At 40.5% G+C, this 27810-nt stretch overlaps 1 protein-coding gene across 2 annotated transcripts in view; it reads left to right on the top strand.

The window, feature by feature from the left end:
- The window catches only part of carm1 (coactivator-associated arginine methyltransferase 1), a 101767-nt gene that overhangs the window by 7401 nt on the left and 66556 nt on the right, over positions 1 to 27810 (top strand). For both annotated transcript variants that reach the window (XM_061973823.1, XM_061973824.1), the window contains exons 2-7: positions 2571 to 2693; positions 7458 to 7564; positions 14172 to 14276; positions 17420 to 17530; positions 19996 to 20173; positions 21284 to 21374. In XM_061973823.1, coding sequence (XP_061829807.1) covers positions 2571 to 2693; positions 7458 to 7564; positions 14172 to 14276; positions 17420 to 17530; positions 19996 to 20173; positions 21284 to 21374 — 715 coding nt within the window. The remainder of the gene's footprint in view (positions 1 to 2570; positions 2694 to 7457; positions 7565 to 14171; positions 14277 to 17419; positions 17531 to 19995; positions 20174 to 21283; positions 21375 to 27810) is intronic.

Below are 27810 nucleotides of genomic sequence, written 5' to 3'. Positions count from 1 at the left end.
GGAGATACAGTCTGTCTCAGACGCTTTCTTGACAAGCGGTAACAATCTCTGTTAGGGATGTCCCGATCCGATATTTGGATCGGATCGGCTGCCGATATTTGCCAAAAATTGCGTATCGGCAAGGCATGGGAAAATGCCGATCCAGATCCAGTTTAAAAAAAAAAGACTCCGGTCCCTGTTTTCCTACGCACCGATTTAAATAATACATTCCACTTTTCTGCTGCTCCCTAATTTCCGTTCCGCATTTTCCAGCACACCTTCAACACATCCACAGGTCTGTGAATTCTCACGCAGTTGCTTTTAGCTGCTGGCATTACACGACAGGCTCTTCTCACTCTTTCCTGTGTCTCCCTCTCACAGACAGCAAGTGCACCTTCTTACACACGTCACATACTGTCACGACATACGTCACATACGTGTACGCCCTCCCCGAGCAGAGAGGTAGCAGCATGGCTAACGTTAGCTGTGATGCTAGCGCAGCCGTGCGAGCAACGCTCCCTCTAAGGTGCTCGCCTGTGCAATTGCGCACTGTTTAAGCATCCTCTGCGCATAGCAAATCTATGCCACGCACAAAATCAAATAAAAAAATAAGCGCATAACAATTTTCGACACACGGACACGACAGAGAATACAGTTTTCGTCATCATTGTTCAAATATTGTGACGTCTGTCGAGACGCTTATCACCATTCGGTGCCACACGCCCACACCATCAAAATGCAGAGGCAAAAATGTCCACATCAACACCGTATGAAAAAATTAGTGATTTTTTTAGTTGTGATTTCCTTCTCTGCATGAAAGTTTAAAAGTAGCATATATTAATGCAGTATGAAGAAGAATGTTTTAATGTAGACATGCAAGCCTTGAAAGAAAATTTTGAAAATCAAGACTACATTTCCTGCAAATGGGTGCATTTCTACCCTATATTTTAACTTTAGATTTATTCTCATATCAAACTCTTTTGGCTGTCTTTTTGACACTTACATCCACACCCTGGATTATAAATAATGTAAATAATTCAATGTGATTATCTTGTGTGATGACTGTATTATGATGATAGTATATATCTGATAGTATATATCTGTATCATGAATCAATTTAAGTGGACCCCGACTTAAACAAGTTGAAAAACTTATTCGGGTGTTACCATTTAGTGGTCAATTGTACGGAATATGTACTTCACTGTGCAACCTACTAATAAAAGTCTCAATCAATCAAAACACATAGAATCATCATACTGCTGTGATTATATGCATCAAGTGTTCATTCAAGGCTAAGGCAAAATATTGAGATATATATTGTGTATCGCAATATGGCCTTAAAATATCGCAATATTAAAAAAAGGCCATATCGACCAGCCCTAGTTCAATGATGCCATTTCTGTTTGTCATGTATAATTTTGTCTATTTTGTGTTTATCCTTGAATAAACAGGTCAGTTTCTTGTTACCAACCATTGTGTATTATTCAAACTCCCCTAATTCAGCTGGCTAGTTGTTATCAAGAGTACTAAAACCCTTTTCAACATGATTCTGACAATTAAGTAGGCTAAATAACTTTAAACTTTAATACATGCTCGGATAGGCCAGTATCGGTATCGGATCGGAAATGCAAAAACAATATCGGTATCGGATCGGAAGTGCAAAAACCTGGATCGGGACATCCCTAATCTCTGTGAGTCAAAACACACATATATAGAAAAGCTGCTTTTCGGTACAACTAACATTTAAACACTGAACACACAGACACACAAACTTTCGCGGTACACTTTCACACACGTCACACACAACAGCATTAACTCTTTAAGGCACACAGACACACGTCACAGATATTACACTTTTATCTTGTGACGTTTGTTATGATCTTTTTTCGACTACTGTAGATATTCGCCATTTTTGTTTTGATAATGCCACAGACGGGGAAAATAGACTTAATGTTTAAAATCTGTATTATTACAAGTGCTTAACTTCATGTAAAGTCTGTTGTTTTTAAATGCAATATTTTCCTTTTTCTAGTATTGATAGAGGGAAAATCAGAGGAGAAAGAGAGGGAAACAAAGGAAAGGGAGAGATTGAATGAGTTGGTTGAAAAACAAGACCAAAAAAATAATCTTACTAATATCCCAACATTTTCTAACTTTGTAGAAAATATTGAGATATACGGTACAGCGATGGGAAATAATTATTTAATTTGGGGACGGTGTGGCGCAGTTGGGAGAGTGGCTGTACCAGCAACTTGAGGGTTCCTGGTTCAATCCCCACCTTCTACTAACCTCGCCACGTCCGTGAGCAAGACATTTCACCCTTGCTCCTGATTGGTCGTGGTTAGGGCTTCGCATGGCAACTCCCGCCATCAGTGTGTGAATAGGGTGAATGTGGAAATAGTGTCAAAGCGCTTTGAGTACCTTGAAGGTAGAAAAGCACTATACGAGTGTAACCCATTTACAATTTCCTGCTCGACAAAAATAACAGAAGGTTCGAAATACATTTTCTTGATATATTTAGAGCACTTCAATGTTTTAATCTGCTGTTTCCAAGGATTATTTAATGCTACCTTTGGTCCCTTTCTTTTCAGAAGAGGCAAGTGTTTTCAAGTGTTCGGTTTCTCGGGAGACGGAGTGCAGCAGAGTGGGCAAGCAGTCGTTCATCATCACGCTGGGCTGCAACAGCGTCCTGATTCAATTCTCCTCACCTGGAGGTACTTTGAAACCCACTCAAAAGTTTGCTTATGTTCCGTTTTCAATCAATCATTTATTTCAAGGCACTTTCATATCAAATCGATTCAGACCACGCCACAGGGCCCTATGATGCGAGTGTTTTACAAAAATGTTAACATTCAGGCAATGCTATCAGTGTTTCCCACAGGACAGGCATCTATTTGTGGTGGTGTGGGCGGGGGGTGGCGGCGGCAGCGGCGATGACCAAGAAGAACGCGGAGTTGGAATATAATTACAACATTTTATGTACATATTTATACCGTATTTTCCGCACTATTAGCCGCACCTAAAAACCACAAATTTACTCAAAAGCTGACAGTGCGGCTTATAACCCGGTACGCTTTATATATGGATTAATATTAAGATTCATTTTCATAAAGTTTCGGTCTCGCAACTACGGTAAACAGCCGCCATCTTTTTTCCCCGTAGAAGAGGAAGTGCTTCTTCTTCTACGCAAGCAACCGCCAAGGTAAGCACCCGCCCCCATAGAACAGGAAGCGCTTCTTCTTCTACTGTAAGCAACCACCCGCCCGCGTAGAAGAAGAAAAAGCGCGCGGATATACCGTACGTTTCATTTCCTTTGTGTGTTTACATCTGTAAAGACCACAAAATGGCTCCTACTAAGCGTCAGGGATCCGGTTCATGAAAAGACGCAATCTCTCCATCCGCACACGGATTACTATTTCACAGCAACTGATATTCCTGTGAAACGCACTGTGGATACAACGGGAGCACGTACGGTGAATATTCGCACCACAGGGAATGAGAAGTCATCCTTCACTGTGGTTCTAGCTTGCCATGCTAATGGCCAGAAACTTCCACCCATGGTGATATTCAAAAGGAAGACCTTGCCAAAAGAGACCTTTCCAGCCGGCGTCATCATAAAAAGCTAACTCGAAGGGATGGATGAAGAAAAGATGAGCGAGTGGTTAAGGTAAGTTTAAGTTTACGCGAAGAGGCCGGGTGGCTTTTTTCACGCAGCTCTGTCCATGTTGATATACGTATGTTTGTGATTGCACATTTGCGTACATTTTGGGAGTGAACAGAGTTGTTAGAACGCTGGTTTTTAATATATTATTAAAGTTTGACTGACCTATCTGACTGTTTTTTTGACATTCCTTTAGCGCAGTTAGATGCGGCTTACAACACCGGGCGGCTTATAGGTGGACAAAGTTTTGAAATATGCCGTTCATTGAAGGCGCGGCTTTTAACCCAGGGCGCCTTATGGTGCGGAAAATACGGTACACCCTGAAGTGTCCAAATTTTGCCAGATTAGCCGTTATTCCTCCCGGCGTCATAATGTCACTTACAAGTTTCAGAACTCACAAGGTCTCAGATGCAATGACATTGGATGGGGAGCAAGTACCGTATTTTCCACACCATAAGGCGCCCTGGGTTATAAGCCGCGCCTTCAATGAACGGCATATTTCAAAACTTTGTCCACCTATAAGCCGCCCCGTGTTGTAAGCCGCATCTAACTGCGCTAAAGGAATGTCAAAAAAACAGTCAAATAGGTCAGTCAAACTTTAATAATATATTAAAACCAGCGTGATGTGGGCGCGCATGGAATCGTATATGAACATGGACGGAGCTGCGTGAAGAAAGCCACCCGGCCTCTTCGCGTAAACTTAAACTTACCTTAACCACTCGCTCATCTTTTCTTCATCCATCCCTTCGAGTTAGCTTTTATGATGACGCCGGCTGGAAAGGTCTCTTTTGGCAAGGTCTTCCTTTTGAATATCACCATGGGTGGAAGTTTCTGGCCATTAGCATGGCAAGCTAGAACCACAGTGAAGGATGACTTCTCATTCCCTGTGGTGCGAATATTCACCGTACGTGCTCCCGTTGTATCCACAGTGCGGTTCACAGGAATATCAGTTGCTGTGAAATAGTAATCCGTGTGCGGATGGAGAGATTGCGTCTTTTCATGAACCGGATCCCTGTCGCTTAGTAGGAGCCATTTTGTGGTCTTTACAGATGTAAACACACAAAGGAAATGAAACGTACGGTAATATCCGCGCCCTTTTTCTTCTTCTACGCGGGCGGGTGGTTGCTTACAGTAGAAGAAGAAGCGCTTCCTGTTCTATGGGGGCGGGTGCTTACCTTGGCGGTTGCTTGCGTAGAAGAAGAAGCGCTTCCTGTTCTACCGGGAAAAAAGATGGCGGCTGTTTACCGTAGTTGCGAGATCGAAACTTTATGAAAATGAATCGTAATATTAATCCATATATAAAGCGCACCGGGTTATAAGGCGCACTGTCAGCTTTTGAGAAAATTTGTGGTTTTTAGGTGCGTCTTATAGTGCGGAAAATACGGTATGTTAAATGTTTTTGTTATCGCTCTCACACTCATATTACGGTAGTCACTGAAATATCAATGTTGCATTTCATGGCAAAGACATTTTGAGGATCTGAAAATACTATTTTTTCTCTTCAAAAATATGTTCTCGGCCAGTGGTATTCAACTAAAATTCTAATAGGTCCAGAAGATACAGAAAATGTCATCACATAACGTCCAGGTTTCCCTACACTAGGGATGTCCCGATCCGATATTTGGATCGGATCGGCCGCCGATATTTGCCAAAAAATGCGTATCGGCAAGGCACGGGAAAATGCCGATCCAGATCCAGTTTAAAAAAAACTCCGGTCCATGTTTTCCAACGCACAGATTTAAATAATACATTCCACTTTTCTGCTGCTCCCTATTTCCGTTCCGCATTTTCCAGCACACCTTCAACACATCCACAGGTCTATGGATTCTCACGCAGTTGCTTTTAGCTGTTGGCATTGCACTACAGGCTCTTCCCACTCCTTCTTCTGTCTCCTTCTCACAGACAGCAAGCGCAACTTCTTACACACGTCACACGTCACATACGTATACGTCCTCTCCCAGCAGAGAGGTAGCAGCATGGCTAACGTTAGCTGTGATGCTAGCGCAGCCGCTAAGGTGCGCGCCTGCTCAAACGTACTCTGCGCACGGCAAATCTATGCCACGCACAAAATCAAATAAAAAAATAAGCGCATAACAATTTTCAACACACGGACACGACAGAGAAAACAGTTTTCGTCATCATTGTTCAAATATTGTGACGTCTGTCGAGACGCTTATCTTCATTTGGTGCCACACGTCCACACCATCAAAATGCCGAGGCAAAAATTTCCACATCAACACCGTATGAAAAAAATAGTGATTTTTTTTAGTTGTGATTTCCTTCTCTGCATGAAAGTTTAAAAGTAGCATATATTAATGTAGTATGAAGAACAATGTTTTAATGTAAACACATAGAATCATCATACTGCTGTGATTATATGCATCAAGTGTTCATTCAAGGCTAAGGCAAAATATCGAGATATATATCGTGTATCGCAATATGGCCTTAAAATATCGCAATATAAAAAAAAGGCCATATCGCCCAGCCCTAGTTCAATGATGCCATTTCTGTTTGTCATGTATAATTTTGTCTATTTTGTGTTTATCCTTGAATAAACAGGTCAGTTTCTTGTTACCAACCATTGTGTATTATTCAAACTCCCCTAATTCAGCTGGCTAGTTGTTATCAAGAGTACTAAAACCCTTTTCAACATGATTCTGACAACTAAGTAGGCTAAATAACTTTAAACTTTAATACATACTCGGATAGGCCAGTATTGGTCAGTATCGGAAGTGCAAAAACAATATCGGTATCGGATCGGAAGTGCAAAAACCTGGATCGGGACATCCCTACTCACATGCACACCGGCCATTATAAGAACAACAAATTATAACCGTATATGTTGAGTTGTATTTAAGAGGAAGAAAAAAGAAAGACCAAAAGGAGCTGATTGTAACCAGAAGATATGCCCACTAACCGATGGCGTTGTGAAGATAACTTGCGGTGTTGGATAAACATATCATTAATATCCAGGCAGATAGATGGAGACATGTTGCAAAATGTATAAAATAAACTATGTAAAAGTGTGTTTGTGGCTCTTGCTGGAACATCATTGATGTAAACAGACAGAGCCCTCGGCTGAGTTAAGCATTGTTATACGTTCTGTTATATTTTCAATATAGTTATTGTATCCATTCCATTCTTGTCTTTTGTGTCTTCATTCCAAATCCTGAACAGCGCAAATCCACGACAGAACAATGAATGTCAACATGTGCTATGACATACTAAAATACTGCATTCTTCAGAGCCGCAGGACAGTGTTCAAACATGACAATGACCCCAAACACCTCTCCAAGACAACCACTGCCTTGATAAAGAATAACTCTAGTATAAGGACGTAAAGGTGGATGGTCTGGCCAGGCATTGTTTTCAGACTCTATTGAGTGTCTTTGGGGAATCCGCATAAGAAAGGTGGAGGAGCGCAAGGTCGTTAACATGCACTATACCTCCGTGATGTTCTCATTGAAGAGGTGGGGGCAACTTGTGACGCTCTTTTGAATTCAGTGCTCGAGAGTTAAAACACAATTTAGACTTTCACTTAGAAGTGTAGTCACTTTTCTTGCCAGCGGTTTAGGCATTAATAGCTGTGTATTTGGTTATTTTGAAAGTGCTGTAAGTTTACACTGTTATACAAGCTGTACACTGACTCTTTTTATATTGCATTAGTTTGTCATTTATTCAGTGTTGTCTCACGAAAATATATATAACAACATAAATACATTTGAAGGCCATACTTATATTTGTAAAGTATTGTGTAATGGCTCCTTTGACATGAAGTAACTATTTATTATGTTTCTTCTTTTATGTCCGACATCAGACTTTCAGTCCTTTTATAACCTCTTGAAGAACTGTCGTGGGCATCTTAGTGAGCACTCGGTCTTCAGCGACAGAACAGAGGAATCATCTGCTGTGCAGTACTTCCAGGTGAGCAGAACTACACATTCACTAGAAATGCAGATTACTGTAAAGCAGGGGTGCTCATTACGTCGATCGCGAGCTACCGGTCGATCTCGGAGGGTGTGTCAGTCGATCACCAGCCAGGCATTAAAAAAATAGTCCTAAAAATGAGCGATCATAAATCTTCACTATGACGTCACTTTCGTCACTTGATTGACATTCACGGCACCCGAGGGTCTTCTGAGATGACGCTGGCTGCTGCCAGCTCATTAAAATTACCGACTGGAAGGCGAGAAACACTTTATTTCAACAGACTCTGGCACCGTACCTGTCGTCAAAACTCCAAAGACCGACTGCACAGTTGCGCTAACAAAACGAGTCTCAGAAAGCTGGCGTGCACAAGCTAGCAAGCTACGGAGTTTGCCGACAATGTATTTCTTGTAAAGTGTATACAAAGGAGTACGGAAGCTGGACAAATAAGATGCCAAAAACCAACCACTTTCATGTGGTATTGGACAGAAAGGAGGACTTTTTTCTCCTCCATTCGAAAATGCGGACGTTTTTAGCACCACTGTCTGATTCTTATCAATGCAAGTCATCAGAATCAGGTAATACACCAACTTATATTCTTGTCTTCATGAAAGAAAGGAATCTATATGTGTTAAACATGCCTGTATTATCTTTAAACACCTTAACTTGTTAACAATATTAACTATATGTGTTAAACATGCCTGCATTATCTTTAAACACCTTTAACTTATTACCAATATTAACTATAAGTGTTAAACATGCTTGTATTATCTTTAAAAACCTTTAACTTGTTAACAATATTAACTATGTGTGTTAAACATGCTTGTATTATCTCTAAACACTTTTAACTTATTAACAATATTAACTATATGTGTTAAACATGCTTGTATTATCTTTAAACACCTTTAACTTATTACCAATATTAACTATAAGTGTTAAACATGCTTGTATTATCTTTAAAAACCTTTAACTTGTTAACAATATTAACTATGTGTTAAACATTCTTGTATTATCATTAAACACCTTTAATTTATTAACAATATTAACTATATGTGTTAAACATGCTTGCATTATCACTAAACATCTTTAACTTGTTAACAATATTAACTATATGTGTTAAACATGTTTGCATTATCTTTAAACACCTTTAACTTATTAATAATATTAACTATATGTGTTAAACATGCTTGTATTATCATTAAACACCTTTAACTTGTTAACAATATTAACTATATGTATTAAACATTCTTGTGTTTTCATTAAACACCTTTAATTTATTAACAATATTAACTATATGTGTTAAACATGCTTGTATTATCATTAAACATCTTTAACTTGTTAACAAAAACATATGTTTCATAAATAAGTAAATATAAATTATATATATGAATGAGGTAGATCCCCACTACTTGATCAATTGAAAAGTAGCTCGCCTGCAGAAAAAGTGTGAGCACCCCTGCTGTAAAGGCTATAATTATAGCTGTAGCGCTCAATAATCTAAACTCCAAAAAGGGTGGGGTGTTAGTTGGAAGCAGGCCATAGTTAAATGAAAACGACAACAACTTGCTCAGTTACATTTTTCAAATTAAAAGTTTAAAAAAAAAAAAGACCACCCTTTCATGGTTTCATTAACATATATTTCTTTGAATGTCTTTATTTTTCACAATTACTAATTGTATTGAAGAAAAGTTGCTTGTTGGCTTGAGGAAAATGTCATTGTGTATCGTTCACGACTGTCTCCTACACACGCCCACATAAATAAAAGCAGTCCCAGAAAAGCAACTAACAATTTGCACTCATGTAGACACAATAGAACAGGGGTTCTCAACGTTTTTTGACTTGCCCGCTCAAATATTAACACTAAATTAGTAATTTTACTCTTTATTTTAATCATATTCAATAGTTGTATCTGACCTACCGGTACTTCCAGTCTCACAAGTCTAAACCTTGTCAAATGATATGAACGCATGTGTAAATTACAGCGAGTATTGTTTAACACTTATACAAGCACACACAACATTCCCAGCAAGATTTTTGTCAGGCCGATTACAAAAATAAATACTAATCAATAGGGGTGTAACTGTACACAAAAATTTTGGTTCGGTGCGTACCTCGGTTAAGAGGTTGCGGTTCGGTTCATTTTCGGTACAGCAAGAAAACAACAAAATATACATTTTTGGGTTATTTACCAAATTTGCAAAATCTTCCACCAAAAATATTTTTCTTAGTGGAATATTTGATGTGAAGTAATGCGAACCTTGGATAGGTCAATAATTCATAATAACACTGATTTTGATTCAATATTATGTTTTGAGCAATGACAGTTTGAAAGAAAAAAAAACAGCTTTGTTTTATTAGTCAACATTGCAACTGTTTCTAAATAACATTTTACCTTTAATCTTTTTTATTTCACTTTTGTTATGTTTTTGTTTATTTTAATAGTATATTTAGAATTTGCTGTGGGCCACAAATGGCCTCCGGGGCACACTTTTGACACCCCTGCTATAGATAATAAAAAATTACATCTGATAAATCTATAGATAAAAAGCAGAGCCTGGCGACGCATGCGCGTTTATCATAACTCTCTCGCTCTCTCTTGTCTTTGCCCTTCCCTCACCAATGCTGCTGCGCACCTTCACAATTTGTTTTGTTTTTAACCCCTTCTTAACCATGAACGTACATTGAAAATACACGCAACCCTAACTCAAAATGCCGGACATTTGAGGCATTTAAGAAACTGTGCCCGGACAGCCCCGCAAAAGAGGACATGTCCGGTGAAAAGAGGACGTATGGTCAGTCTATCGTAGCCCGTTAGCTGCTAGCATACTGTGTGTTTTGCCTCGGTGTGCATTGTTTACACAACGTGCGGTACGCTACTTAATATGTTCGTGTGGAAACTCGTTCGGTAGACCTCTGAACCGAACCGAAACCCCCGTACCGAAACGGTTCAATACAAATACACGTACCGTTACACCCCTACTAATCAAATATACTGCAAAAGAAGGAACTCTTACAAGTGTGAGCCCAAACTGAGTCTTCTGCTGTTTTGTTAACCCTGTTGACACAGTCATATTTTATAAAGTCTGGATTTTATTTGGTAAAAATGTAGCCTTTTGGCGATAGTTTGCACAATCTCATCTTTTTTGCGCTTAAGAAAATTCTCCATACATTTTGCTCCAGACTTGTTTTGATTGTTTAAGGTTGTCCTTTTTCACTCAGTCAATTCCCTGACGCATTGCTGCCAAATGGCAGAAAGATTTATTACAACTTAGTACTGTTGTGGCTCAAACAAACCACCCCCGAGAAACATACGGTATTTTTCGGACTATAAGTCGCAGTTTTTTTCATGCGACTTATACTCAAGAGCGACTTATGTGTGAAATTATTAACACATTACCGTAAAATATCAAATAATATTATTGATCTCATTCACATAAGAGACTAGACGTATAAGATTTCATGGGATTTAGCGATTAGAAGTGACAGATTGTTTGGTGAACGTATAGCATGTTCTATATGTTATAGTTACCGTATTTTTCGGACTATAAGTCGCAGTTTTTTTCATAGTTTGGCCGGGGGTGCGACTTATACTCAGGAGCGACTTATGTGTGAAATGATTAACACATTAGCGTAAAATATCAAATAATATTATTTATCTCATTCACGTAAGAGACTAGACATATAAGATTTCATGGGATTTAGCGATTAGGAGTGACAGATTGTTTGGTAAACGTATAGCATGTTCTATATGTTATAGTTATTTGAATGACTCTTACCATAATATTTTACGTTAACATACCAGTTGGTTATTTATGCCTCATATAACGTACACTTATTCAGCCTGTTGTTCACTATTCTTTATTTATTTGAAATTGCCTTTCAAATGTCTATTTTTGGTGTTGGCTTTTATCAAAAAAAATTCCCCAAAAAATGCGACTTATACTCCAGTGCGACTTATATTATGTTTTTTTCCTTCTTTATTATGCATTTCCGGCCGGTGCGACTTATACTCTGGAGCGACTTATAGTCCGAAAAATACGGTACTTCTTAGCAAGCCTGTAGGTGACAATCGCGGCCCAAGAATGCGTTAAAAGGGAATGGTACTTTTTAAGGGGATTTTGCCTATTGTTCGTAGTTATTATTAAAGACATGACGATGGATGTATTTTTTTTAATACATTCTAAATAGTAAATAAATGCCATCAAAAGTCCGCTTACAAGGAAGCCTTTGAGAGCTGCATCACTTCCTGTACAAGGTCTGCTGTCATTAGGATGCCGACTACTAGGATATTCATATATTCCTGTTTAAATGAAGAATGTTTCATAATCCTTACGAAGAAAAGGGGGGCGGCACCTAGCGTCTGTTCAAGTCATTCTCCCAATTTCCGGGTCTAAATGGGCTGGCGTAGTGCACCAAATTGTCCGAATACGACCTTGTTATTTTACTATCCAGGTGAGAGGCATGATTTAAAATGCAGAATAAAGTTTGACGAGCAAGGAAACGAGGACGCAGCTGATCAGTCGATCGTGTCAACATTGGCACACAAACTCGTGATCACCGCGCCGCTTTAAATAATTTGACTTTGTTAGCGCTTATAATAACAATATCACTAATACTTATTAATATTCAAGTCACAAAATGTAAATGGAGTATTTTTGGCGGTTTTTGGTTGGTTATTTATTGGGTTTCATGGGCGGAATAGAGGCGCCGCAGTTAGCAGACGTTTATTTACGAGTTAGAACGTATTACCGGTATTAAAAAATTGAACGATAGGCAAAATAAAATTAAAAAAAAGAGCAGTTCCCCTTTAAGGTTAAGAATATAATAAGCTATACTTTTAATGATAGCCAACGTTATTAGATAAACTTTGCTGAATTGTTATCAGTAGATAACAACAAATATAACTTGTGCATATGTGTTATGTGGGGTGTAGTTTGTACTCAAAGCTGGAAGAGGGTGGCATATCATTCTTACAACACTTTGGAAAGTTAGCGTCCTCTAGGCAGACACTGAAGATTGCAAACATTCCTTTTAAGTACCGTATTTTCCGCACTATAAGCCGCCCCGGGTTATTAGCCGCACCTTCAATGAATGGCATATTTCAAAACTTTGTCCACCTATAAGCCGCCCCGGACTATAAGCCGCGCCTACGCTGCGCTAAAGGGAATGTCAAAAAAACAGTCAGATAGGTCAGTCAAACTTTAATAATATATTAAAAACCAGCGTTCTAACAACTCTGTTCACTCCCAAAATGTACGCAAATGTGCAATCACAAACATAGTAAAATTCAAAATAGTGCAGAGCAATAGCAACATAATGTTGCTCGAACGTTAATGTCACAACACACAAAATAAACATAGCGCTCACTTTCTGAAGTTATTCTTCATTCGTAAATCCTTCGTCTTCGGTGTCCGAAGTGAAAAGTTGGGCAAATGTGAGATCCAAAATGGCCGGTTCCGTCTCGTCGAAGTCATCGGAGTCAGTGTCACTGTTATCCAGCAGTTCTGTGAATCCTGCCTTCCGGAAAGCTCGGACCACAGTTGTGACCGAAATATCTGCCCAGGCATTTACGATCCACTGGCAGATGTTGGCGTCGTCTGGCGCTGCCTCCCTGTCTTAGTGAAGGTGTGTTCGCCTTCTGTCATCCATTGTTCCCACGCAGTTAGCAGTCTAGCTTCGAATGCCCTGTTGACACCAATATCTAGCGGCTGGAGGTCTTTTGTCAATCCACCCGGAATGACGGCGAGTATTGAATTAAGCGCGTAAGCGTGTCTCTTAATGTGATGTTATGAGCTAGCAAATATAACAACTACACTACCCAGCATGCAACGATAGTTACGAGCATGCGCGGTAGCCCTGAGAAGCGTTGTTGTATGCTGGCAGTTAGAATGTGGTTATGAGCACGCTGTGAGTAAACGTTGAGAACTCAGTTAACACGCCTCGTCTGCATTATTTATAATTAGACAGACAACACACTTAATAGGAGCCATTTTGGGGTCTTTACATAAACACACAAATGGAAATGAAACGTCACATATCCCAGCATGCACCGCGCGCTTCTTCTTCTTCCGGGGGCGGGTGGTTGCTTACAGTACAAGAAGAAGCGCTTCCTGTTCTATGGGGGCGGGTGCTTACCTTGGCGGTTGCTTGCGTAGAAGAAGAAGCGCTTCCTGCTCTACCGGGAAAAAAGATGGCGGCTGTTTACCGAAGTTGCGAGAACGAAACTTTATGAAAATGAATCTTAATATTTATCCATATATAAAGCGCACCGGGTTAAAAGCCGCACTGTCAGCTTTTGAGTAAATTTGTGGTTTTTAGGTGCGGCTAATGGTGCGGAAAATACGGTATATTGTACAATTGCCCCGTAATCTAAACAAAGTCAGGGTGATTTGTTTTGTTTTTTCAGTCTTTTTAAGGGCAGTTTAAATTATATTTGAAATTACTAAAACATGTAAACCAGTCAATAAAAAACATCTACACATGTCTAGCACACTGGTTTCCCTTTTATCTTAATGCATTTTGAAAAACATCACTTGACTAACAGAGAGTTGAGAATTTTGATCAAATGTAGTACATTCAGAGGTGACGCTTTTGTTTCTTGCAGTTTTATGGCTACCTCTCACAACAACAAAACATGATGCAGGACTACGTGCGTACAGGGACCTACCAACGGGCTATTTTGCAGAACCACACTGACTTCAAGGACAAGGTAACAGATTGTTTTAAAAAATTTCCTAACCCAGTTGTGAGTCACGTAAATTAATTTGTTTTTGTTTTGTGGATATAAACAATCATCTTGTCTACAATGAGGAACAAACTTGCATATCCTCATTGTATTGGTGTGAATAAAGTTTTAGTTCCTTGTAACTTAGTTACCGTACACACTTAATTCAATTGAAAGTCAATTCAAAAAAGTATTTGTCCTGAGGGGGAAATTTGTTTTCAGTCATCATCGGCGGTCACTCGAACGAGTATGACGATCCTCCTGGTAGGCGTGTATCCCTTTATGGAGGATGCCTGTGCGTGACTTTGTTTTACGTGGGGAGACTGGTGCACAGACAGTCACCACACGATCCTTGACAGAATCGGGTCAGGGTCCAGTGGCATGGAGTCCAAGACGACTGGGGACCCTTTTCTGCTGCAGCCTTCTTCCGCCATCGCAGCCGTTGTGGTAGTTCTTAAAGTGGAACATTATCACTAGACCTATGTAAGCGTCAATATATACCTTGATGTTGCAGAAAAAAGACCATATATTTTTTTAACCGATTTCCGAACTCTAAATGGGTGAATTTTGGCGAAATAAACGCCTTTCTAATATTCGCTCTCGGAGCGATGACGTCACAATGTGACGCCGCATCGGGAAGCAATCCGCCATTTTCTCAAACACTGAGTCAAATCAGCTCTGTTATTTTATGTTTTTTCGACTGTTTTCCGTACCTTGGAGACATCATGTCTCGTCGGTGTGTGGTCAGAGGGTTAACAACACGAACAGGGACGGATTCAAGTTGCACCAGTGGCCCAAAGATGCGAAAGTGGCAAGAAATTGGACGTTTGTTCCGCACACTTTACCGACGAAAGCTATGCTACGACAGAGATGGCAAGAATGTGTGGATATCCTGCGACACTCAAAGCAGATGCATTTCCAACGATAAAGTCAAAGAAATCTGCCGCCAGACCCCCATTGAATCTGCCGGAGTGTGTGAGCAATTCAGGGACAAAGGACCTCGCTAGCACGGCAAGCAATGGCGGCAGTTTGTTCCCGCAGACGAGCGAGCTAAACCCCCTGGATGTCTTGGCTCACACCGTCCCGAAGATGATCAAGAGAAGAATATCGACCCTAGCTTCCCTGGCCTGCTGACATGAGGGTATGTCTCCAGAAAACTGGGCTGTCTGCACTCTCAAAGTGCATGTTGTTGCCAAATGTATTTCATATGCTGTAAACCTAGTTCATAGTTGTTGGTTTCCTTTAATGCCAAACAAACACATACCAATCGTTGGTTAGAAGGCGATCACCGAATTCGTCCTCGCTTTCTCCCGTGTCGCTGGCTGTCGTGTCGTTTTCGTCGGTTTCGCTTGCATACGGTTCAAACCGATATGGCTCAATAGCTTCAGTTTCTTCTTCAATTTCGTTTTCGCTACCTGCCTCCACACTACAACCATCCGTTTCAATACATGCGTAATCTGTTGAATCGCTTAAGCCGCTGAAATCCGAGTCTGAATCCGAGCTAATGTCGCTATAGCTTGCTGTTCTTTCCGCCATGTTTGTTTGTGTTGGCTTCACTGTGTGACGTCACAGGAAAATGGACGGGTGGTTAAAATCAGGCACTTTGAAGCTTTTTTTAGGGATATTGCGTGATGGGTAAAATTTTGAAAAAAACTTCGAAAAATATAATAAGCCACTGGGAACTGATTTTTAATGATTTTAACAATTCTGAAATTGTGATAATGTTCCCTTTAAATCTACCGTCTTCCGCCTGCTCCGCCGTTGAGGTCTTCACCGTATCCCTGGCTAGGGGGCAGTCAGGTACTAGGCCTTTGCCAAGGGCCACCTGGGGTAACAGTAGTAAAGGGGTTAACCTCCTAGTGCCCCAAGACCCCATAGAGGAGCCTCCACTGCTGGATGCAATTTAACATCATGCCCAGGACACGCACATCCAAGAACAGACATACAGTATATAAAGGTAGAAGGAACAGGAAGACCACACATTTTGTATGGGATTGTTACCCATTTGTTTGCCTCCAAACATGTTAATTCAAGTTGATGCCAAAGAGCTTAATCATGAAACTCAGTTCTTGTCAAATATTTTCTGTTCCCCCCACTTTCCACCGTGACTATAAATAGTATAATTTGTCAACAAAATTGTTATAACTATACCTCTGCATAACATTGTAAGCGTATTAACATTAAAAGAAACAACACACTGGTCTTTCCTCGTCCCCCACCGTGGTTCCAGTGAAGCCAAGTGCTACATATTGCTTCTTCATATTCTGGTACAGCAAAGCATGTACATTCTTTCAAGCTTTCCCTGCGTCATTCAGGTGTTCAGTGGCAAACTTCAGACATGCCTGCATATATCTTCTTCTGCAGGGGACCTTGTGGGTTTTGAAGGATTTCAATCCATTAAGCCAAAATATGTTACTAATACTGCTTATAGTTTACCCGGTGACAGTGGTTGCAGCTCTCTTAAAATCATTAACAAGCTCCTTCCAATTATCCTGAGCTGATTTCTCACCTTTCTTAGAATCATTTTTACCGCACAAGGTGAAATCTTGCTTGGATCCCCAGAGTGAGTGCAATGGTTTGTATCTTTTATTGCTTTAATTTTCAAATGGTCTTACCAAAATTGGGGTTTTTTTTCTCACCAAGCTTTTTGCTGTCTGTACAGGAATTTGTGTGATTCATTGGCACATTACTGGTATTTGGAGGTTAGGAATTCATGCTGGAAGATCAAATACATATTTCACTTAGTAAAATGCTAAATAATTAAATAATTAGATGTTTTCTGTTAAAATAAGCCATAATACTATAAAACTGTTAATGTGTTGTGAAAGCAGAAACTTATAAAATCAGTAGGTGATCAAATAATTTATGCCACTACTTGTTACTAGGAATGGATGTGGAATTTGTTAGTAAATACGTCAGTCGGTCTACTCAAACACATTAAAAGAAATGTATACTTGCAACCGTACAGGGATTTCTCTGAATATAGATTTACATGTCTTTTTTTACCCAAATCAGTCTTTTCTGTAAAATGACATTACTTTGTGGTGTGTTTTTACAAATCCGTTTCAGTAAATGGTTTTTTTTCTTGCAAAAAAAAAAAAATGACATGGCTTTCATTATATTTTCAGATTGTGCTCGATGTTGGCTGTGGTTCTGGGATACTATCTTTTTTTGCCGCCCAGGCTGGAGCCAGAAAGGTTTATGCTGTGGAGGCAAGCACAATGGCTCAGCACGCTGAGGTACGAACAAATACAAAATATATGTGATTTCCAATACCAACACAGTGGAACCCCGATTTACGAACTTAATTGGTTTTTGAACAGGGTTCGTAAATTGAAAAGTTTGTAAAGTGAAGCAAATTTGTTTGTACACGTTCAACACGATATAAAGTGCTATATACAACAGGGAGGTGATGGATCAACTTTGTTTAACGACAAGCCAAAACGACGACAGCAACAAGCTGCTGTCCTGTTTGCGCTGCTCTGCCAACACATGCACACACACACAGAAGTCCCTTTAAAGCCCTCACAAACGATCAGAAATCACAAAAATCCTTAACTTTAACGAACATATTGCTGCAATAATAAACATTTGAAAAAGTGAAATCCACTTACATTAACATCGGCAAAGAAAGAGCTGAAGAAATAAAGAGCAGACAGAGAGGGCGCGAGGGGGAGGGGCCATTTGTGCGTGTGCGCTAGAGATGCGCGGATAGGCAATTATTTCATCCGCAACCGCATCACAAAAGTCGTCACCCATCCGCCATCCACCCGAACTAACATTTTATCAAAATCGCACCCGCCCGCACCCACCCGTTGTTATATATCTAATATAGACGATGCAAGGCATTAGTGAGGTTATAAAGCTTTTGCCTGTTAAAGAAAGGAGACTGATTCAATGCGTGCCACGCTGTCACGGCCCAGACGCACACCAGTGCGCAATCATCTGGGAGCCGCGCTGAGCGCACCTCCAAGCGCGCTCGCGCCACTCAAACTGCTGCAGGCAGCTGCGTTCACACATGCATCTGTAAGCCTTGTTTTAACATCCTGTGGCACTCTTCTGGGATCACGGCGGACGAAACTGCTCATGCTCAGGGTGTTTGTGGAGGTTCGGGGTTTTGCACAAATGTGATGCACCATGTTAGATGTCCCGGTTTTGTGACTGTCGTAGACATAAACAGCGTCGCAGCTCTTGCAAATCACGTAGCCAGCATTACTATCATCCTGATTTACAACCTCATAAAAACGAGTCCACGCTGAACTTTTCTGGCCTTTTTTTCCCCTGGTCTTTAGTATTCCCTTTTTTAGTTTGTCGCGTACCACGTTTGCTGCCGGCGTTGCCATCTTTTTTTTTTTTTTTCTTCTGTTGTGGCGTGCTGCAGGTGCCTGATTATAAATAATTGCCTGTTTCAAAGAGTGCTGCTCGTTTTTCGTATGTGGGTAACAACATTTAACTATGTATATATATTTCCGAATTGGTTTAACTGCCACCCGCCTGAATCTATTTAAAATCTAATTTTCTTTTATTTGAACCGCCCGACCCGCGGATAAAATCTAATTTTTTTTTATTTCAACCGCCCGACCCGCGGATAATCCGCGGACTCCGCGGTTGTGTCCGCAAACCGCGCATCTCTAGTGTGCGCTGAACGAGAGGTAGTCTTCTCTGCCGCTGTGATATAAGTTTATGTCTCATCACAATTAAAACTTGCTGTAGTACGAAGCCTGCGTCGTTGATTCTTCCATACTTGTGAGCGCAATACTCACAAATACCTTAAATTCCGGATTATAAGATGCTACGTTTTTCCTACGCTTTGAATGCTGTGGCTAATAAAACGATGTGGCTAATTTGTGGATTTTTTTCCGCTTACGGCCATAATGGGTTTTTTTTTAATAGTTTTCATTAAACAAAAGCAGATACACTGAAATGGTGTTATTGTTTTGTGCTATGGCGCCATTGGTGTTCCGGATTGAAAATGTACTTCCTGTTTAAATGCCTTAAACCGGAAGTAAAACCGTCTCTAGTGTGTCTGCTCAAAAGGATTCTTCATTCATCACTCCAAGCAGCATTTGTAAGTTTTACAATTTAACTAAAACAATTCATACTTACTAAACTGTCCCACGTGTGATGTCTGTAGGAGCGTTTTTACGCATGTTTGTACGGGCTATCGTACTTTAATGAAGCTCGCGTCGTTGGCATTGGCCAATATGCATATAACATTTAAGAGTGTCTGTGTTAGTATTGTTAACTTACAATGGCATTCTTTTTTAATTGTGTCAGTTTCACAAATTCCTCTAAGTTAGTTCACCAAAATGTCACCGTGGAGTTATTGAGTCTGTTGAGCTGATTGGAGAACTAGCTTCTGCATCGAGTGGGTACATGGCGATGACTTCTGTTTGTTTTTTGATCAGCAAAATAGACAAAACACAGAAAAGACACACACGCTGAAGCCCTGAGAAGTGACTAGTAGTGTGCTGTGCAGCAAGGGAATGGGATGTAGAGGGCTTCGCCTCCCCAAAATGGCACAAAATGAAAAGCGTTTGCACATGGATACATAATTTACTCCATCTAAATGTTCGTAAATCGAAAAAGTTCACAAATAAAGGTGTTCGTAAATCAAGATTCCACTGTATATTACCTTTGATATTCAATGTGATTGATACGCAACACAATGTTTACTAAATGAATGCTGCCTTATCCCCTGCAGGTGCTGGTTAACAGTAATCGTCTTGGAGAGCATGTAATTGTTATCCCAGGAAAGGTGGAGGAGGTGACACTCCCTGAACAGGTTGACATCATCATATCGGAGCCCATGGGCTACATGCTGTTCAATGAGCGCATGCTGGAGAGCTACTTGCATGCCAAGAAGTTCCTCAAACCGAATGGTAAGAAAGATGTTAGTACCGTATTTTCCGCACCATAAGGCGCCCTGGGTTATAAGCCGCGCCTTCAATGAACGGCATATTTCAAAACTTTGTCCACCTATAAGCCGCCCCGTGTTGTAAGCCGCATCTAACTGCGCTAAAGGAATGTCAAAAAAACAGTCAGATAGGTCAGTCAAACTTTAATAATATATTAAAAACCAGCGTTCTAACAACTCTGTTCACTCCCAAAATGTACGCAAATGTGCAATCACAAACATACGTATATCAACATGGACAGAGCTGCGTGAAAAAAGCCACCCGGCCTCTTCGCGTAAACTTAAACTTACCTTAACCACTCGCTCATCTTTTCTTCATCCATCCCTTCGAGTTAGCTTTTATGATGACGCCGGCTGGAAAGGTCTCTTTTGGCAAGGTCTTCCTTTTGAATATCACCATGGGTGGAAGTTTCTGGCCATTAGCATGGCAAGCTAGAACCACAGTGAAGGATGACTTCTTATTCCCTGTGGTGCGAATATTCACCGTACGTGCTCCCGTTGTATCCACAGTGCGGTTCACAGGAATATCAGTTGCTGTGAAATAGTAATCCGTGTGCGGATGGAGAGATTGCGTCTTTTCATGAACCGGATCCCTGTCGTTTAGTAGGAGCCATTTTGTGGTCTTTACAGATGTAAACACACAAAGGAAATGAAACGTACGGTGATATCCGCGCGCTTTTTCTTCTTCTACGCGGGCGGGTGGTTGCTTACAGTAGAAGAAGAAGCGCTTCCTGTTCTATGGGGGCGGGTGCTTACCTTGGCGGTTGCTTGCGTAGAAGAAGAAGCGCTTCCTGTTCTACCGGGAAAAAAGATGGCGGCTGTTTACCGAAGTTGCGAGACCGAAACTTTATGAAAATGAATCTTAATATTTATCCATATATAAAGCGCACCGGGTTATAAGCCGCACTGTCAGCTTTTGAGAACATTTGTGGTTTTTAGGTGCGCCTTATAGTGCGGAAAATACGGTAGTAAAATACATATTGAGACAGTTATTTTGTAGAATTGTTTTGCAGTTTGTGAAGTTTAAATTAATGTTGTATATATGTGTGTGTGTTCTTGGTTCCTTGTGTTTTAGGTAAAATGTTTCCCACTCTTGGGGATGTCCACCTTGCCCCCTTCACAGACGAACAGCTGTACATGGAGCAATTCACAAAAGCCAACTTCTGGTGAGGAGAAAGAAAGAGGCAAGAAATGATGTAGATGAATGGGATACATGTAAGGAATTGATCTAATAGTTACGGCTGGTGAGAGAGCTTGCTAATGTTAGCTTTGTGCCCGTTGTAGCACATTTAGCATTAAGGTGATATGTATCATCTAATGTTGTGTCGTTCGCGAACGATTCGTTCGAACGAACGAATCTTTTGAGTGAACGTACTGAACCGAATCACTTCATGAACTGATTCGTTCCTTTCTCAGTTCAGTTGAGCTCCGCCGCGACCATGCCGGTATGAGTGGAACTGGCGCATTCTGTGACGTCGGCGAACGACGCAGCCAGCTACTCATCATGGGGGCGGGGGGAGGGACTGAGCGAACGATTCGTTCACCGCGGATTAACGACATGAATCACTCAGTGAACGACAACGCTCTCGCTCTCTGCTCTGCTTGCCCCAATGCCGCGAGTGATTCTCCTCCCGTCGCGGGGATATGTTTCATGCCATTGGCATCCGTTCTCCATTCATTCTCCAAGCTAACGACTAATGTTGACTCAAGCCACATGAAAACAAACACACACACGCGCCCCGTCCCCATTATCTCAACACATAAAGTTATGAGAGTAGAGGAGACAGAAAGAAAGTCAGTGCAGGGCAAGGCTGAGCAGCAGCGACGCGAGGAGGAGGGGCGGGGGGTAAAGTGTAGGGCAGGCTGTTTGAGAAGATTTGAAATAAAAATAATAACTAATGTATGTACATATACATAGGCTATTATTTATCTTGATTTTTATATTATTTAAGCTATTTATTTTCTTTTTTTATTGCATATTTAAGTTGATATTTCCATTTTTATATTTTTAAATGTAAGCTACAGAAATGCGATGAGGTGGCGACTTGTCCAGGGTGTACACCGCCTTCCGCCCGATTGTAGCTGAGATAGGCTCCAGCGCCCCCCGCGACCCCAAAGGGAATAAGCGGTAGAAAATGGATGGATGGATGGGCTACAGAAATTTTAGTTTTAATGTTGGCTTTTCTGGCACTTGGTTTAATATTTGTTTTGTTTCATTTAAGGTAGCATATTTATTTTCTTTTTGTTTGCACATTTAAGTTAATATTTTCTTTGTTATATTTTTAAACGTAGGCTACAGAACATTTAGTTTTTATGTTGGCATTTCTGGCTCTTAATTTATTTGTTTTATTTTGAAAGTATTTATTTTCTTTTTGTTTGCATATTTAAGTTTACATTTTCTTTGCTACAGAACATTTAGTTTTTATGTTGGCATTTGTTAAGGGTTTCTTAATTTAATATTTGTTTTTGCACTAAACAAACGAGGCCTATTTATTTAGCTGTTGATTGCAAGCATTTTAGTAGGCTATAACTATTTTTTTTATTTCCCACTTTTATTTCTTATTTTCATTTCAGTGCAATAAAACATATTTAACAACAGGACTCGCGAACCTACTGACAGAGAGAACTGACTGTGTCGCGGAGGAGGACGTCACATTGAGGCTCTCGTTCAGTCACTGTGCGCGTCGTTCATTGGGTGCTGAGGGCTTGTGTCGTTCGCGAACTGACACACTGAGATCTGCCGCTGGGGAATCTGTTACTGACTGACTCGTGATTCGCCCACCTGCCCACAGAACTGCTGCTGCAGAAGTGATTCGGTGATTCGGTGAACACATTTTTTGAACGAATCAATTTAAGGAACTGATTCTAGTGATTCAGTACAGTCAAAAGAACTGCCGATCCCATCACTAGTATAGTCTACTTGAAGTGCTTCGGCAATAGGCAACATCTGTTGTGCTATTTACCATTTTCTAAAGTATATACTCTCAACAAAAATACAACACTTAAGCAATCAACACTTGATTTTGCTCCCATCTTTCATGATCTAAACTTAAAGATATAAATCATTTTCATAGAGAGAGTGACTATCTTTCTCAAATATACTTCACAAATCTGTCTAAGTCAAAAACAAAATGAATGGCAATGGGCCTCAGAATCTTGTTACAGTACCGTATATCTGCCTTCAAAATCCCATTATTAGTCAATATGATACGCCTTACCCCACAGCTACAATGGGCCACTCGATCTACAATGATCCACAAACCGCTCACTCCTGCAGTCAACATGCCAATTGCACGCTCCCTCAACACTTGAGACATCTGTGGCATTGTCCTGTGTGATAAAAATTTAATTTTGGCAAGCCTAACACATCTGTGTTGTTTAATTAGCATATTGATAAGCCACACATATGCGATGAATGGGCTATTTCAAAAAAAGTTCTCACCATCACTTATTTAGATCGATTTGTGAACAATATTTGGAATAAATAAGCCTCTTGCGTACATGAAAAAAGTTTTAGATCTTTTGAGTTCAGCAAACGAAAGATGGGAGCAAAAATAAAAGTTTGTGTTTATATTTCTGCAGATTTTTTTTACTAGTTCAAACATTTGGCCATCTTGTCTCAAGGCTAGTACACACAAATATTTGTAAAGATTTTGTATCAGTTGCAGACCCCACATATAAAGACAAAAAATCAGGCATTGAGTAGTTTTGATCTTTTTGTGTGTGGTGTGCTACGATTATATCAACACAGCACACATGACGATTCTGTCCCACCATGGACCCTGACTAGTACTGCAAGACTGAAATCTTGCGTGAACAAATGTGATCTATACGGGGTGGCCGTATCGATCTAAGATAGTATCCATACCAAAGTGGGTATTGGTATCGAATCAATACGAGTGGGATCAATAATATTGTTGCAGTTTCTCTTTTATATGTTCAGCAAATTACTTGATTTTCCTCACAGAGTTCATGCAACTTCAGCATCTCTTCTCATCTCTCAGTGCAAACCGCGTTATTTTTCACAAAGTCTAATGTTAGGTAATGTATGTCTATGAATGTTCTCATTCATCCAGGTCATTGTAATCGCAGGGCATTAAATTGATCACAACTGGACTGTTTGGTTTGTCTTAGAAGATGTTTGATTCGCCTCTCATCCAAGTAGGCTTCATCAGTTTGTACTCGTAGACTTAGATTGGTCAGATCTAGTCCAGCGGAAAACAACCCAGACGTTTGGAGTTTGTTGTTTTGGAGTATAAACATTTGGGGTTTCGGTAATGTAGAGGTTTTGCTTACATTTAAACATTAATATGTTTTAATTGTATATAGTAATGCAGTGTTTCCCCCAGAAAATGTGTTAGTTAAGGTGGTGTCTCTCCGGCGGACAGACCGGGGAAGGGGGTGGGTGTAAGGATCGGTGTAACTCGGCCTGTCGCCATCACGTTTCCACCTCGCCGCTGCCACCACAGCTTGGGGGGGCAATAGACTACAGACTGTGGTGAAGTAGGCCGGCTTTGTCGCGTGAAAAAGCCTACAATTTGTGGTTGTGTTTTCCGCTCCATTTGCTAAATTGCGATATGATATATATATCTCGATATTTTTTCCGTAAAGTAAAAACAAAACAGTCCTAGTTACCTGAGATACTAAGTATGTCATTATTATGACTTAGTAAGTCAAAATAATGACTTACCGGTACTGTAAGTAAGCGTTTGCAATAAGCGTTAAAGAGTTAAAAGTGGGGCCACATGCTGACATGTTCAACTCATCATGCTTAATTTATTACAGCATTTGGGAAGCCTGTAGTTGATTTTTATTATGTAAATGTTATATTTTTATCAACATGTGATAGCAGGGACCCTGCCATTCAAAACTAGGCTGCTACATTACTAATGATTAATGTAACTATAGCTGAAAAAATAGTGCAATAGCAATAGGAGAGACTATTCATCCCTCAACACCATGGAGTTCATGTATTCCGCACCATAAGGCGCCCTGGGTTAAAAGCCGCGCCTTCAATGAACGGCATATTTCAAAACTTTGTCCACCTATAAGCCGCCCGGTGTTGTAAGCCGCATCTAACTGCGCTAAAGGAATGTCAAAAAAACAGTCAGATAGGTCAGTCAAATTTTAATAATATATTAAAAACCAGCGTTCTAACAACTCTGTTCACTCCCAAAATGTACGCAAATGTGCAATCACAAACATACGTATATCAACATGGACAGAGCTGCGTGAAAAAAGCCACCCGGCCTCTTCGCGTAAACTTAAACTTACCTTAACCACTCGCTCATCTTTTCTTCATCCATCCCTTCGAGTTAGCTTTTATGATGACGCCGGCTGGAAAGGTCTCTTTTGGCAAGGTCTTCCTTTTGAATATCACCATGGGTGGAAGTTTCTGGCCATTAGCATGGCAAGCTAGAACCACAGTGAAGGATGACTTCTCATTCCCTGTGGTGCGAATATTCACCGTACGTGCTCCCGTTGTATCCAGTGCGGTTCACAGGAATATCAGTTGCTGTGAAATAGTACCGGTAATCCGTGTGCGGATGGAGAGATTGCGTCTTTTCATGAACCGGATCCCTGACGCTTAGTAGGAGCCATTTTGTGGTCTTTACAGATGTAAACACACAAAGGAAATGAAACGTACGGTGATATCCGCGCGCTTTTTCTTCTTCTACGCGGGCGGGTGGTTGCTTACAGTAGAAGAAGAAGCGCTTCCTGTTCTATGGGGGCGGGTGCTTACCTTGGCGGTTGCTTGCGTAGAAGAAGAAGCGCTTCCTGTTCTACCGGGAAAAAAGATGGCGGCTGTTTACCGAAGTTGCGAGATCGAAACTTTATGAAAATGAATCGTAATATTAATCCATATATAAAGCGCACCGGGTTAAAAGCCGCACTGTCAGCTTTTGAGTAAATTTGTGGTTTTTAGGTGCGGCTAATAGTGCGGAAAATACGGTAGGCTTTATGATGCAGTTACATTATTATATCAACTATCAGAGACAGAAACTCTTCTTTTAACATAATGTCATTTTTTGCTGCTTCAACACAGAAAAAGGTCAAATGAAATAACTTAGTTGTTAACTGTAGGTCAATAATGCTTTTCTCTCAGACAGACAGGGCTTTGCTGTCCGTAACAATCACACCGCACAGTGAGCTAACGTTATGCTAAAAGCTAATTAGCCTTCACCTCAAGGACTGCGAGCGAGGTGAGCTGCCGCTTATGTTTCTAGAACGTCAACGGGCTCATAGTGATGTTACTAGTAGTTGACTGGGAGGTGTTTATTATAATTTGGGGAGAGTCCGCTGCCTTACCTGCTAAATAAACACCTTTCTGCTCACTCCACGCAGGAGCACTGACTTTATGCGCTCTGAATACGCACTGCTGATTGGCTGTTACCGCTCCGCGTGTAACCAATCAGATGGTTGTGTGGGTGGGACAATGCTGGGTGCTGCAGAGACTTACTGACAGAGGCAGAACTAAGCGGAGCAGCTTGTTAAAAATACTTTAGTTTAGGCCGTGGCTCTTTGTTGTTAAGGCGGCCGCCTTAACAACAAAGCGCTGCGGGAAAGAACATTTTTATTTGAAGAACATATTTTAATGTGCTCAAGTAATCATAATCAACTAACTAGGGGCAAATTCACCAAATTATTCAATGATAATGACATTTCAAGTCCAAAAGTGAATGTATGGATCAGTTTCGGCAATACTAGCTAGCCCTGTATTTACTTAATATCTGATTGATACCAAAGTTCACAGTATTGCACACTGCTGTGATCTAACAAAATCAAAGTAGAAAAAACAGCATAACAACCAACAACCATAGCAACAAACAGAAAAACAGACAATTCAGAAGAGGACAGAAAAGAGGAAAAATTATGATCACAGGATGGTGATCTTGGGACTATTTTTTTAAAGAAAAAAAGACTGTTTTGAAAAAATAATGGAGATTGTGTGAATACCGAATGTATCATCAACTGAGTATGTTCTCAACAAAGTAGTTGCAATGCTTTTTCAGCTTTTGTCTACTTTCTGTACCACGTCACAATTCACGTAGCGATGACTCACGAGGTCTAGGCATTCCCCAGAGACACAGGGCCCTAATCTCTCATGTGCTTGAGTGGAAAATCTGCGTAGCATTCTCCCCGTCCGTCTACTGAAGTTTGTCATTGTGTGCCTTGCACGCTTTGGGTGGAGCAACCTTTTAAATGTGGGCATTCCCTGACAAACCTGGCCTTCCACGTTTTCTCCTGTCGATTGAGGTACTTTTGTTTCTAAGTGCCTCTTAGGCTCGAAGAAGGAAACATTATATTACATTTAAAAGTTTGGATGCATTGAACACCACACATAATACAATGATAAAATAAACTCCCAGAAAGCCATAAAATCTATTCTGATCACTTCAATTGAGACACCTGCAAACATCCATTGAGACGAGGATAAAAGGACCAAAATGCCACTCTGAATTATCCATCAAAAATGTATCTGCTGTGTCTCGTGCGTAAGTGGAACAGCTGAAGAAGGGCGCAACCACGACATGAAACACAACAATTTCGATTGGATGATGATCATTGAACTATGTGACTATTTCATACATCAATCAATCA

Source organism: Nerophis lumbriciformis, linkage group LG22, assembly GCF_033978685.3.
Source record: "Nerophis lumbriciformis linkage group LG22, RoL_Nlum_v2.1, whole genome shotgun sequence".
Taxonomy (NCBI): domain Eukaryota; kingdom Metazoa; phylum Chordata; class Actinopteri; order Syngnathiformes; family Syngnathidae; genus Nerophis; species Nerophis lumbriciformis.
Note: the sequence above shows the minus strand (reverse complement) of the source record. Positions and strands in the feature narration are given on the sequence as shown.